We start from the raw sequence: 15,315 nt of genomic DNA on the forward strand, positions 1-15,315 counted from the left end.
TACATTTATAGCACATCTCAATGCAGACTGGCCAGATTTCAAACAGCCAATACACGTGGCCGGACAGTAGAGGTCTAGAGCTACCAAAATGATAAAGGGTAAAATCCCGATTTCACTCAAACTGCGTGCATATCTCACCGAGTCATAGGTATCTTGGGGCTGTACTCAAGCACGAAAATGAACATGAGGGAGAGTGAAGACGACGTCACATCTCTGTGACACAGGTTCTTATTATTTGGCTTTATTTTGACAGACAGCACCAACATAGACCCTTCCATGATTATTTATTAACTAGAAAATAATAATAAGGTGTAAACATTTAACAAAATGAACATACCTCTAATATTTTCCCTGAAGCCTTTTTCCAAGCTCTGAAATAAATTTCTGCAATGTGTACCATCAAAGATCTATTTAAATAAAAATTAAAAACTTTTAATACAAGTTCACAGAATTATACTTTTAACGTATATCATTTCAGATTACTCTTCTATCCTAGGGAAGAAGAGATTCGATTTAGACTAGAGCTTTGCAAACTATCTATAGTAGCAGAAAGTAGAAAAAGGAGAAAGTTTTGAGAAGAACAACTGAATTATCAAACTATTTTCTTCCTTCTCAGTCAAGGCTTCCTCAGAACTTTTATTTTCTGTCAAACTATGAGAATACAAGCCCAGAACCAAACTCTTAGGTAAAAAACATTTAAATATAAATAAATTTTTGACTTGGAGTCATTTTGGGTTTTCCAGGCTATTAATTCCCTCAGGTTCGGAGAGCCCTAAAATACCAGAGTGGATTTCAGGATCATGGTTTAGAAATCTCTCGGTCCAATCCAAATACTCTGCAAATAAAGAGACAGGAGGAAGCATTCTAGTAAACAGCAGGAGCTTTGCAAGTAGAAATCCAGAACCAAATTCCAAGCCAGTATTTACACAGCTGCCTGACAGAGGGAGGTCCAGGAAGCAAGCTCACCTTGAGAGTGTGAGGATGCAATTTAAAAAGCAGACTGAGCACTCAGCCCAGAACAGATTAAGCGCCCAGCCCTGTCCCTGGCAAACAGTGAACAGGCCATGACAGCTTGACCACTGTTGGGTCCAGGAGGCTGGGAGCTCGGCCAGAGCGCATCTGAGACTTCCCCACAGGGCTCTTCACACCACACTCCGGGCAAACCAGCCAGGAGGCACCACTTCAAACGGTATCAGAAGTGTAGTGACACAGGCTTGATTGGGATTGAGGCTGAGATTTAACTGGTAGATAATCTATTTATAGAACTACCACAATTAAAATCCTAATTTCAATGTCACTACTGAAAAAGAATGATCTCCTATAGCAGGAAAAAAACTATCCAGTGATACAACACTACATAATAAATAATTAAGAGATAATTTCTAAAGCTTCTAACACATTAATATAACTTGAAGGTCAGGTCAAATAGGATCTTTCAAAACCAGATTAAGATACCACAAAATATTAATTACTTTTAATACTTACTTTTGTAATCCCTGTAACTGGTTCTTAATGGTCCCATGGATCATTTTAATAAAACTTATATTCCAATTGAAGAGAGAACTAAGAAATCTTCTCCCCTATAAATTAAAAAATAGGATATAGGATATAATGTTAAAATTGCAACCAAATAAAAAGTTCCCAGTAACTAGAAAACAAACCAAGAATCCTTTTTGGATGTTTAATAATGCTAAAGTTTGCTATTCCTAAGAAAGGAAGTGTACATAATTATAACTTAGAATTTACACACTGAAGTTGTGCTGGGAAAAGCACCTCCGGTGGCAGCTCCTGTGTGGGGACAGCAGTGGGAGTCCCAGAGAGACAGTCAGGCAGCAGGGCTTGGGCCTCCCCTCTTGAGGGTCGAGCAGCAGACACCCTTGAGCTCCTCCCTTGCTCCACCACAGGATTACACAGACAGACATTTACCATGCTGCCCAGCAGCTAAGTTAAATGGTCCTGTCATTCTGGCTCTGTCATGGATATCTACATAACCTAAAATCAAAGAACGCTTGAAATCCAGCATTTTGGGGTGGGAATGGAATTGAACACCAGTTCATGTCATCTTTTACATATAAGAAAATTGAGGACTTGTAAAGTTAAGAGGCTAAGTGTTTGCAAGCTACAATTCTCAAATACATGCAGTCCCTAAGCTATAAATGTCATACATATATCATGTAATGTTAATTTATATGCAAGCTACTAGATTACACAGATGACCATAAAAGCAAAAATACAGTATTTACACTCTGGAGAGTGCATGAAATACATCTGCCAAGAATCCTCCCAGTGAACAGCACCATTCTCTCTTTGTCACTCACCAGCACACCACTACTGTCTCTGGAGTCCTACAGAAATGCCACACACTGGTACAAATGGCAGGGGAACCATGCTTGAAACAGCCAAGTTAAAAACAACAGTATTCACTGGAAGTAATTTGCCAGTAGAGTACAAGATATTTATTGTTTACCCAGAATGACCAGAAACTGACCTGACTAAATTAATGACTGATTAGGAAACTAAGTTTAGATATCTTAAATTCAAAAGAGCATACCAATTCTTAAGAAAAGGAAGTAGTAACATGCATACGTGTGTATTTATGTCTATGCTATGTACTGACACATACCTATAAGTTAAACAAATGCAATTCATCAACTGCCAACGTCTAAGTCAATACAAACAAAGTTTGTCTGAATCCACTCTTCACTTCTTTACTCTTTCCAAATTTCATAACAATCCCTGGAGATGCTTAGGGCACAGGCCAGGCATCTGCACCTTCTCCAACAAGGATGAGGAACAACAGCAATAAGCACAATCAGAGCACCTCCAGCCTGCTCATTATCTGCCAGGCGCCACTTGATAGGCTCTGCACGCAGCCTACATGTGCTCCTCACTGGAGTCCTGAGAGAGAGCAACTGTCGCTCCTGTTTTACAGGAGATGCTGAGGTTGAAACTAGTCTGACCAAGGTCACCACCCATAAAGTGACTGGACAGGGATCTCAACACACCCTGGGAGCCCAAGGTCTTGGTCAGTACGGTCAGTAATCACATATGGCTCCTTAACCTAGCTGGCTGGCAACAGTGCACTGTGGATCGGTCAAATTCTGTCTCTACCACTGATTAGCTGTGAGACCTTGAGCAACTTCTTCATTCGTGGGCCTCAGAACTGGTATTCATCCTGCTCCTCTGGGAGGAGGGATGACTTCCTCCTTCTGCCTCAAATATGTGTCTGCTAGGCCACAAGCAATCAAAAACAAAGGCTATATTCTACAATATAAACAATATTCTTCTTTGCACCCCTAGCCTGGGAATATCATCAACGTTCAGTAAATGACTACAGAAGAATCCTAAGACACAGATCAGCCACGTCCAATGGAACTATGCAAGCCACTCTAATTTTTAATTCTCCAGTAGCCAAATTAATAAAAGTAAAAGATTAATTTTAATAATATATGTAAGCCAATATATCCAAAATATCATCACTTAAATATGTAATAAATATATAAAAAGTATTGAGATATTTTACATTCTTTTTTCATCCTAAGTTTCAAATCCATATGTATTTTACACTTAAGGTCACAATTCGACCGGCTACCTTTCTTGTGCTCAGTAGCCACATGTGGGAGTGACCACCAGAATGGACAGTGCAGCAGTGGCCAGAGGCCTCTCTTTGGATTTGGGTGATGGGTAGAAAAAAGAAATACACAATGGTGTGTGATGATGGTTTTGAGTATATGCCAATTAACCTGCAATTAGGGCAGAGGGTCAGATCTGATCCATGGGGAAGTGCTTTCTCAGCCTTATTTTTAATCTTTCTTAATTTAACATGCAATCATGGTTCCTTCAGGATTCACAATGCCACCTGTTACCATCTGATTTAATGATGAAATAAGCAATGACTTGTAAAATGTTTGCTTAATATTGCCATGCAGTAAAAATGACGTATAATAAACGAAATAGCTCTTGATAGCTAAGTTGACTCTCTCATTAACATTAAAACACTGAGCAGGGTACAAACAGCAACCACATGAGCTCAGGAGAACATCCACTCAAAAGCAGTTCAAACACACCAAAAAAGAAAAACCTATTTACCTCTTCTTTCTTGATATAATTAACATTTATGAAGCACTCAAGTAGCATATCTTTAATTTCTCTACTTTCCTCCAAATCATAATCAAAGCAATATAAAGCTTGATGAATATGCCAAAGCCGACATATGTTAACACCCTAGGAATGACATAAAAAAGAAAAACAGAGTTTTTAAATAAGGTACATTTCAAATTAACTATAAGAATATTTTATATCATAAATAATTACAACTCTAGATTATTCATCAAAAAGGAAGAAATAATGACAAGAGAAAATAGATTTTAAGTTGTGAATACCACTTATAGCTCTCAAGAACATTTTTTTAAAACACAGGCAAAAGCAGATAGAGATACTGACACCCAGCACTGCCAGGCAGTGTTCTGGGTGATGACGAAGATGTCTGAGTCTGCACAAACTGGTGCAGTAGCCATTGGCCACATCAGGCTATGGGGCAACTGAAATGGGACTGGTGCAACTGAAGAACTGAATTCTTAATTTTCTTAACTTTAAATTAAATTTAAATTTAAATAACATCATGTGGCTAGTGGCTACCGTATTGAAGAGCACACCTGTAGAATACTACAAAGACATTAAATAAAGTCTAGATTTAAAAGCTAAACAAAAATGGCAGGGAAAATGGATTTTAAAAAGATAAATAGGGTTGGTCCAGTGGTGTAATGGTTAAATTTGCACACTCCACTTCAGTGGCCTGGGGTTCACCAGTTTGGATCCTGGGTGCAGACCTAGCACCACTCATCAAGCCATGCTGAGGCAGCGTCCCACACAGAAGAATTAGAAGGACCCACAACTAGGATACACAACTGTGCACTGGGTCTTTGGGGAGGGAACAAAAAGGACAAACAAATGATGGCTTAAGGATAAATTCTGACACAAACAAGAGTTTTTCATCACTCTATGGCCAGCAGGGAAAGTGAGATAGCTAGCTGAGGCTGCATAAACCCGAATCCTCCTTGGAGGCCACAGTGAGACAGACCTCCCACGGATGGGGGAATGTGAATAGGTACGAGCTTTCTAGAAAGTTGTTGGCAATGTGTTTCAAGAGCTCCAAGCTCAAACCTCCAAGCCTCAAACTGCGAATTTCATTTCTAGGAACCTCTCACAAGGAAATAAAGATACAAGGGAGGAAGTCAAAGAGAAATTCCTAAATATCCCTAAAACAACAAAGACCACCTTGGGTGGTGGAATTGTGGATGATTTTTATCTTCCTCATTTTCCCTTTCTTTCATTTGTCTAATTTTCTAGGATGAACATAAGCATCTGTTGCTGTCTTGATCAGGGAAAAACTGTTCTTTTTCTGGATTTCTGAACTGTACACCAAAGATTAAAGGATGAGAAACAGCCCAAGTCACATCCAATCGTCAAACACGCTCTCTGTTGGCCTGGTGGGAACTTCCTCAGATCTGGGCTGAGGTCTGAAACAGTCCCACCCCACCTGCCTTTCTGCCCACCCCCACGGAGTGGCACCTGAATCTGGGTCTGAAGGCTCTCCAAGACGACTCCTGCCCCCTCTGTCCATCACCACGCACATCCAATCCCGTCCAATCCCCTCGTGGGATCTGCCTCTCAGAAGACCACACCAACACAGGCAGCTACACCCAATCGCCTATCTCAGTGTCTCATCCCTTCTTTGCTACTAAAAAGATCCCCACTTTTGTTAACAGTGGCAACGTATCCCTTTAAAAGCTCAATCTCCATTTGCAGATGTGGCCAGGTGACAGACTCTGGCCTTGGATATAAGCAGAGAATTTCTGAGAAGGTCTGGCCCTTGCTGTTCCCCTGCCTGGAACTCACACAAGAAGGCGGAGGTTGGGGCTGGCCCCGTGGCCAAGTGGCTGAGTGGTTAAGTTCGAGTGCTCTGCTTCAACAGCCCAGGGATTTGCCGGTTTGGATCCTGGGCACGGACATGGCACCGCTTGTCAGGCCATGCTGAGGCGGCGTCGCATATGCCTCAACTAGAAGGACCCACAGCTAAAAATATACAACTATGTACTGGGGGGCTTTGAGGAGAAAAAGGAAAAATAAACTCTTTAAAAAAAAAAAAGGGGAGAGGTAGAGTAGCTGCCTTGCAACCATGAAGCAACACAAGAGAGGACAAGGCCCACACACCAAGGGAGAAGAGGAGACAGCCTGCATACGACCACCACGTGGAGCTGCTGCCCACCCCAGCGCCCACCTCCAAACTGCTTACAGTTCAAAAACCCTGCTGTGGAGGCCACTGCAGTCAGCCCACTCACAAGCAAGCACAACTCCTAACTGATATAAAGACACGCACTTTTTAGTAAAGTATATATTTTAAAAAGTAAACGTACTGTTTTAGTCTCGAGACTCTTCCTTAACAGCATGATAAAAGCCGTCTTCCCCATGTCTTCTTTGGCAGGCAGGCCTTTCTCCCACCACATAACACACAGATCCTGAATGGAACTCTGCAGCTTCCGTTCAGATTCAGGTAACGCATATAAAATACCTGAAACAGAGCACAGTGACTGTTCAACTAGTAAAGTAAATCAGTATTAGTTCAGGTTCAATAGTGTAGAGCGCTATGACTTACAAAGGTCCATTAAGCAAAAATTAGTTTAACTCACCAAAGATTTATATACATTATTTATAGAATACAAATGATGTTAATTAAAAAAATTGTTTTACTACTGTTATAAAGGCAGATCCAGTAGAATGGAGAATTTTAGAACTGGAAGACTAAAAGAGGTCATATTGCCCAAACCCTTAATTTAAGAGAGGCAGACATCGAGGCCACCCAAGTGTAAGCGCAAGGACGCCCATGGGAACACTTAACCCCAGAGCCAGGTCAGGTCTACTGATGGCTAATCCACTACAACTATCCCTCAGTGTGCTGGCCTCAAAGTATGGCTCATTGGTGAAAACAAGTAAAATCAACTATTATAATGAATACAAAAACTGCAGTGCTTTTATTAACAGAAAAGCTCAAGAATTAAATTATTAATAATGTGCTCATAATTATAATCCATAGATATCTGAATGCCATTATACTAATGTAAAATTCCCAAATTAATGGGAAGTTGGGAGCAACTACAGTATTAGCACTAATCATTTTATGCAAGTTATGTGGCAACTGTGCAAATAAACAAACTGGTAGTAACACTCACAACACATTTCGGAGCTTTTTTGCATTGATTAGGGATGACTTCTTAATAAAACGCTGTATTCCAATTTAAGAATTCTGAATAAAACAGCATTCTAAACAGATGTATAAATCCAAGTGACGCTGAGAGTGAAAAACTCGATGAGAGAATTTGTCACACGGAACCGATTATACTCACATAGTGAGAGGTGAGGGTACTTGGGAGGTTTTTCTTAAAAATCATTACTTAAAATTACTTTTACATCTTTTATATCTATAAAATAATTTTATATAAATATTCATAATCAGATCATCTCATTAACTCAGACTAGTTTTCCTCCTAAATTAATAACTACAGTTTTACAGTTTAGTTAAAACTTGAAAAGTACCATGATATAAATTTCAGTACAGTAAAGCTCTCCTAAGAGTCATCAATTATTCCGCAGGTCGTGTTCAAAACACATTTAAAGAAAAAAATTCAATGTCATAAATGCTTGATTAAATTGAAACTACTTGGCAGTAACCACCAGCAGAGAAAGTTATAATCAGACTATTTTTCCTGATTATTTCCTATTTTTCATTGGTCCTGTAGGTCAAATAGACACTCCTGAAAAACCTGCAAACAATAGCATTCTCACCATCTAAAACATTCATATGTGGCTTAAACTAACTACTCAGGATAGCTCATAAAATACTCCTCCTCCTTTTCTAGCTGAAGTAAAGAGCTTGAGGGCAAAGTCCTGCCTCATTTCTGCCTCTAGTTCACCACTGGCTTCCTTCTGCAGAGCCTTATTTAGATGCCCCACTTCTAAATAGGCTGCATTATAACAAGTCAACTTACCATTTAATATGACAGCACATTCCAGTAAGGCTTCATAGTTCTCATTTTCATTTATTACAGACACAGAAGCAAGAATCACAGATGTAATTGCATGAATTATTTCTATGTTTTTTTTCTATAAATGAAAAAAATCAAAGTATGAGTAAATTAAAATCAACTTAAAACTCAATTTTTAAGAGAAATGTAAAAATTACTAAATTTATAAAAATCAAGCCACATTTCTAGCTTATTAAGTTGAATACAAGTTTGCTGTCTGAAAACAAGAGCAATGTTGAACAGTATCTTAATAAGGGTGGGACTGGAAAACGTGAAACTACAATAAATACACTTCTAATATTCTTGACTTCTAATTTAAAATTTTTCCTTAACTTAAAATCCAACTATACTCAATAAACAATTATTTTTTTAACAAACAAAAGGGAAAAATTTTTAGTTTTGAAAGACCAATGCTACCATTTTTGCACGACACTCTGTTTCCATATTATCTTCACCCTGGGCTTCCTCTGCCTGCCACCCATCCACAGGGCTCTCTAACAACACATCTGTCAATAAACTCTTGAGACGTTGCCATAGCTCTTCCTTCTGTTTCCTTGATAATTCATCTAGTAATTCATTTAAGTTGAAAGGGTCAGAAGCATCTTTCTGTAAAATAAATAGCAAGTATTACATTTCAAATACAAAAAGTTAGTTCTACCCTTTTTATAATGGCGTCAAAAGAAAAGATTAAGAGCTAACTTAGTGACAAGTTCAAGAGTTTGGTTGTAGTTTTTGAAATCCACTCCTAAAAGGGAAAAGCACAGGAATTATCAGACAGAAAGTAGCAGATTCTTCTTCCAACTATTCAGCCCTAGTATCCTCATCTTTAGAGCTTAAAATTTAATCAATTTAGCAAAATCCTCTCTAAGATCAATCTGTCCAGATGTCCACCAACTTCAGGCCTATAACTAGGTTACAAAAGTATGCTGGAGCTAAAATAACAATAACAGCAACAATAATAATAATATGGTCATGCCACGTGACTGCATTTTAAGTTTCCAGTCCCCAATCTGACTTGGGCCCTCAAAGCCCACCCTCTAGTCATCTCTAGACAGCCTCCTCTCCCATTAGCCAAGATCCTCTTAACTATCCTTAAAACCTCTGAGCCATCCACCACTTCCTCTCACTCTGAGCAGACAACCTCATCTACTCTTTAATATACTAAACAGAGGCCATTATCAAAAGGGTAGAGAATGCAGCTTAAAGGGACTCCCTATAGCCAATCTGGGACAATGAGTACCAAAACAGTGACAGCAAAGGATTATAACCCATTGAACAAAATGAGAATCAATGAGATCATACTGATAATGAGTAAATAAATAACAGACAATTAGCTAATAGTAGTGGCATGCTACAGAATGCCAATCACTAAATACAGAAGGAATATGAGGTGGAAAAAATCACAATTTTATAGCCATTATAATAATAATTGATTCAGGCAAGAATCATCAATGGATGCTAAACCCAGTGGGTAGAAGTTTGATGAGGAGCAGGGTATTTACCTAGTCTCACCTTCGTCACCCACAGATGACTTACTAATTAAGGAGTAAAGAGCAGCTTCAGAGACTGATCAAAACTACCACCACCAATAATGGGACAAACTGACACCACGTCCCTCCACTGAGGACATAACATCACTCATGTAGTTCCTGCCAAAACACATAAAATAATAACCAGACCATCAAATAAATGCAAATTGAAGGATATGCCACAAAATAGCTGCCTGCACTCTTCAAAACTGTCAACATCATGAAAAATAAAGTAAGGCTGAGAGACTCTCCAGATTAAAGAAAACTAACAAGTCAAGACCACTGAATGCAGGCACTGCAGGTAAAATATTGTACCAATGCCAAACTTCCCGACTTTGAGGATTTTATTGTGATTATCTAATACCTTGGTTCTAGGAAAATACACACTGAAATTTTTAGGGATAATGAGACACAGTGCCTGCACTGACTCTTGGGTGATTCAGAAGAACGTGTGAGTACACAGAAGGATAAGGAAAATATGTGGGTAGCAACGACCAGCACAGCTCAGTAGGGCATTCAGGATTCCTTTGTGTTCCTCTTGCAACTTTCCCTTAACTCTGTAATTATTCCAACAGGAAAGGAGAGGGCAGGCCTGCCCCTCCAGGGCCCTCTAAGGGGACGTCTCCATCCTGACTCCTGCCTCCTCCTCTCAGGAAGTCCACACCTGAGCTGTGCCCGAGTGCGCCTGCCTCAGGCTCTTGGCCCTCCCAACCCTTCTGTCTAGAATTCTCCACCACCTCCACACGGCCCATCTAGCTCTCTATCAAAACCACCCGCCACTCCCATCCTCTACCCTGCTTGATTATCATACACACCTGTCTTCTTGTTTCTCTCCCTCCACCACCAGAACATAAACTCCATTTGGGCAGAAATTTTGCTTTGTATGCTGTATCCCACCCCTCAGAGCAGAGCCTGGCATAGGAGAAGGCACTCAGGACGTGTCAGTTAAATGGTGACTCTCTTCAGTCCTGAGTCCTCTACTCCCAACACTGATCCTTGACCCTCAAACAAAGGGAAGACAGGGTATGGCACAGTTGGCTCTGCTCTGTAATACTTGTTTTGAAATGCCAATTTGTTCCAATGCAAAAGATACATTAGGGAACAATTTGAGCAAAAGGCAAATTTCTGCTTTGCTTATGTGGGATTTCATCCCCAGGAGAATTCAGAAAACTGAGTGGAGCTGCAGGATCACACAAAACACGCACACCCCAAACAGCTGCCAGCTCCTGGGACCCCACATGCGAATGCACCTAGAAGGACGTTTTGTCATCACAGCACCAGTGTGATCCTGTGCTGACTGGGCCACCCAAGTGCTGTATTCTTGCCTTTAAATTTTAAATTAATATTAACTTAGCTTCATCATCAGCAACTTAAGTTTGTGATTTTAGTTAACACTATAGTATGTAGTTTACAACAATCTTTTAGACTTTAAACCACGTGTGTATTGCACATCAATACAAATCATCTACACTCCTACTGCAAATTGTTAGTTATCACTCTCTAATTGCTAATTATCACTAATCTGATTTTCACTGCGTGATCAGAACAAGTGAGGGATGCATCCTCTGCCCCAAGGTCACAAGTATTTTATAGTCGGTACCTTAAATGTTGGGGTTCCTCAGAGCTCTGTCCTAGACCCCTTTTCTCCTACTACACTACAGAGATGATCCTATGCATCCCCATGACTTAAGCTTCCAGCTGGAGCTGACGATGTCCAAATTTCTGTCTCTAGCACCGGCCTGACCCCTGCCTATCAGACATCTCCTGGACATGTCCCTCGGGCAGTCATTCAGCACGTCCCAAATTGAGTCCGTCTTCTTCCCACGTGCATGATCTCGTTGAACGGCACTACAAGTCAGAACCTGGGATGCTCCTTGACCCTTCCCCTGACGCACATCCAGTCAATCAATAGTGCCAGCAGCCCACCACCTGACATCTCACAAAGGCACCCAGGTCTCCCCACTTCCGTGTCCTAATTCGACCACCACTATGAAGGGAAGACTCTTCACTACGCTCTGGCTTCTCCTGTGGCTCTCTTCAATCGTCTTCATGTGCAGCCGAAGCAATATTTCCAAAAGGCAAATCCTATTTTTCTGTCTATCTCTTCTGGCCCACTAGTTTTCTCTCCCTCTTTTGTTCTCTTGCACGCAGGGGACTCTTTGCTTAAAGATAAAGCAGAGATAAAGTCTCTCTGGATAAAGTCTCAACTTCTTAAAACGGCAAAGCAGGCCTGATGTAATCTAGGTCTCATCCCCAGGGCTCAGCTCCTGCCCAGTCCTCACCTCACATTTCTACACTCCAGCCCTACGAACATCTTCAGGTTCAAACACAACCTGCCTTCCTCAGTCTGTAAAGTTACCCCTTTGGTTAACGGGGCCCCTCCCCACATCCCTTTGACTGGCTGACTTCTGTGTACCTTGTAGCTCTGAGCTCCCAGAGCCTTCCCACTGGGATGGGAACCATTCCATGGCTGGATTTGGGGTCCCACCTGTATCCCCGCCCCAGCCAAGCCCGCACTCTGCTGTATTTACATGCCTGGATCCACCACAACACTGTAAATAACTGTGGACAAAAAAGTATCTGTTTTCCTCACTATGCCACACACAGAGCAAGAGATCAATAAACAGTTGTTAGGTAAATAGAATGACTTCACGTCCATCACTCAGCATCCTTACCACATCCTTCTTAAAAGAAAGGAGGAAACACAATTTGTGAATAGCTGCCCATCACCAGGTCTATTTGAGTATAGTTTTTTTTTTAAATAAAGCTTGGTTCCTAAGGATTCACTGAACTGACTATATTTCATTTGTAGACATAATGATTTTAGAAAATGTTTTACATTAACAGTCAAAATCACAATAAAGCTAAACACAATACTTACATCAAGTTGAATGAATTGCAAAAATTCTTCAATCAGCTCCTTAGATACCACTTGTACAAATGTCTCACGTTTTTCCATGACAAACGAAACTGTTCTTCATAAGGCATTTACTCTGTGGAAAACAAAATCATACTGAAACCAACATTTGTAAATATACCTCTTCCTAGAAGATGTAATTTGTTACTAACATCCAAAACTGCAAGAAAATTCCTGTACCACCTATGGTAGACAGTTTCTAACAATACTCTGGCATAAAACAAGTTACAATATCTAAAGAATAATGTGCTCATTTTCTTTACTGAGGCGAGTATCAATATCACATCGTGTTATTATCAACTGTTCATGAAGCTGCCAATAAGGAAAGAGGACTGAGGGGCTCCAGGAGGCGCGCCTCCCCTCCCTTGTTAGTACCTTAGCAAGATGCTCAGGCAGGTGCGAGTCAGCTCAGCAAAGAGCGGGCTGGCCCAGCCACTGAACCCTGAGCCGCCCTTTCCAAAGCGCCGTCTCTCCGTCAAGAATCCCAGTCAGGCACCTCGTTATGCAGTGTGGCACTGGGGTCCCCTGGGAGCTTGTTAGCACCTGCACTGGGTGCGCCCAACCACAGCACGCTCCTCCCCACCCCTGCGAGGAACAAGAGCTCAGGGGATTGTGTGCAACCTCCTTCCCTGCCTGTGTTTCCCCTAATAAATCCTATTTTCCATTACACCACCTGGTGCTAGCACTGCCCTCTTTGACATCAACCCAAAGATGAAGTAATAGCAAAATGATGGAACATGCACACAACTGAAAACCTCCTGCACCGCTTTAAAAGAGCAATATGGAAAATTATTGGTACCAACGGCAATAATTACAGGGATAGAGAGTCATCCTAAATACAGAACCCCAGATCTTAGTGTCTAAATTAAACCAAAAAAATAACTTCCCCAAGCAACACCATGAAGTCTGGCCTCCTCACGTCTCAACTCAGATGTCTGAGCTGTGAAGCAGAGCTTCCTACTGGCCGAGCGGGCGGGGAGGGCAGCCAGCAACAAGCTGGACAACTAACAATGGCTAGTACCAGCTCACGAGTTAAAAACAAACAACCTTCCAAAAAGGTGCAGCCAAGCACACGGAACCAAACAGCCTAAAGTGGCAAGTGCGTGAACCCTCCCCACTTTCGGGAACCCTCGTAACTTTTCCGGTTGCCTCTCTTTCCAAGCACTTCCCTTGGCACTTTCGCCTTCACACTAATCTCCTTCCACCAGACCACGTCTGTGACCACGCTGCCCTGTTCTCTCTGACACTGGCGACTACAGTTCTTTAGGGTACTCCCTTTTCAACTCAGTCTCTCTCTCAAAGTGCACTACTGTACTATTCGCACACAAGCCCTCCCCCTCCAGCCAGATGCCAGTTCCAAGGAGAGGGATCATCTCACCAGCAGTTATCTGTCCCCACTGCAGGCTGCTCTTCACGCAGGAGGTCTGGCACTGAGGTAAGATGAGCACTAACAAGGAGATCCCTGTCACCTTGTCACCGCCTGCAGGCTGTGTTCCAGCCCTCCCACAAAGGATGAGAGACGCTTGGCGACAGGTTCCCCCAGGACACAAGGGCTCAGGGAACTGATCCTCTCTGAGATCCTCTCCTCAGGTCCAGGCCAGGGGTCCCCTCTGGGGTCAGTCCCCGGGTCCAGGGCAGGGGTCCTCTCTGGGGTCAGTCCCCGGGTCCAGGCCAGGGGTCCTCTCTGGGGTCAGTCCCCGGGTCCAGGGCAGGGGTCCTCTCTGGGGTCAGTCCCCGCGTCCAGGGCTGGGGTTCCTCTCTATGGTCAGTCCCCGGGTCCAGGGCTGGGCGTCCTCTCTGGGGGCCAGTCCCCGCGTCCAGGGCTGGGGGTCCTCTTTGGGGTCAGACCCAGGGTCCAGGGCTGGGCGTCCTCTCTGGGGTCAGTCCCCGGGTCCAGGGCTAGGGGTCCTCTCCGGGGTCAGTCCCGGAGGGAAGTCACGGAGCGTCAGCGCGCCCAGGACCCGGGCGCCCGCCTCTCCCGGGGCCGCCTCAGAGCCGCAAGTCGGGATCGCGGCCCACGCGGAGGCTGCGGTGCTGGGGACTCGACGCGCCCGACCCCCGCCGTTTCTTGGCGCCCTAACCCGAGCCCTCCGTCGGCCGGCACCACAGCGCTCACCTCGTCCCCCGGACCCGCCGTTTCCCGCGCTCGGACCAGATTCAAACCCGCCCGCCGGCGCCCGCGGCGCGCCCGCCCGCCCGCGCGTCACCACGCGCCGCTCTCGCGAGATCCGGGGACTCCTGGGCGGAGCCGCTTGGGGGCGAGAGGCTCGCCCCTCCCGCACTCGGGCCCCGCCCTCACGCCCGCCCCCCGCGCACACGCTCGGGCTCCGCCCACACGCTGCGGCCCCGCCTCTTCCACGTGAGCTCGGATCCTGGCATTTTGTCTGGCGTGTAAATTTATCATTGGCTTAAATGACTGACACTGATGCAATCTTTGATATAATTGTAAAGATTGACTCTTAATACTGTGACATCCCTCTTTATATACTTCCAGCGAAATCTGAATACTCTTAATAATTGGATACCTGGAATTCTTGAACTCATATTTCCATTCCGTGACTCCCACGTAATTCTGTCCTAACCGTAACATCAATTTTTGTTATGCAGTTATTGCAGATCATGTCTCCAGCAAAATATATATATAAATATATAAACTGGTATTTTTAATATCTTATGACCACAATGCTCTGGATTGAAAATGTTTTTACATTTATTAGAGATACAAATAGATCAAAACCATATAAATAATCATAAATTTTAAGTACTTACTAAATATAAAACTAAAATT

General features: G+C 42.9%; 1 protein-coding gene across 3 annotated transcripts in view; it reads right to left on the minus strand.

Moving 5' to 3' along the window:
* Positions 1–14,785, minus strand: part of NCAPG2 (non-SMC condensin II complex subunit G2) — a 71,821-nt gene extending 57,036 nt beyond the window's left edge. Inside the window, exons 1-8 of one of the 3 annotated variants that reach the window (XM_070618088.1) lie at positions 14,644–14,785; positions 12,492–12,603; positions 8,499–8,687; positions 8,046–8,160; positions 6,417–6,571; positions 4,090–4,224; positions 1,486–1,580; positions 338–407 (exon numbers count right to left, since the gene is read on the minus strand). In XM_070618088.1, coding sequence (XP_070474189.1) covers positions 338–407; positions 1,486–1,580; positions 4,090–4,224; positions 6,417–6,571; positions 8,046–8,160; positions 8,499–8,687; positions 12,492–12,569 — 837 coding nt within the window. In that variant the 5' untranslated portion in view covers positions 12,570–12,603; positions 14,644–14,785. Of the gene's footprint in view, positions 1–337; positions 408–1,485; positions 1,581–4,089; positions 4,225–6,416; positions 6,572–8,045; positions 8,161–8,498; positions 8,688–12,491; positions 12,604–12,902; positions 13,465–13,905 lie in introns of those variants that run through there. The other 2 variants (XM_008537150.2, XM_008537151.2) reach the window with 2 other exon arrangements.
* Positions 14,786–15,315: the final 530 nt, after the last annotated feature.

The sequence above is a fragment of the Equus przewalskii genome, chromosome 4 (genome assembly GCF_037783145.1).
Source record: "Equus przewalskii isolate Varuska chromosome 4, EquPr2, whole genome shotgun sequence".
NCBI classification, from domain to species: Eukaryota; Metazoa; Chordata; class Mammalia; order Perissodactyla; family Equidae; genus Equus; species Equus przewalskii.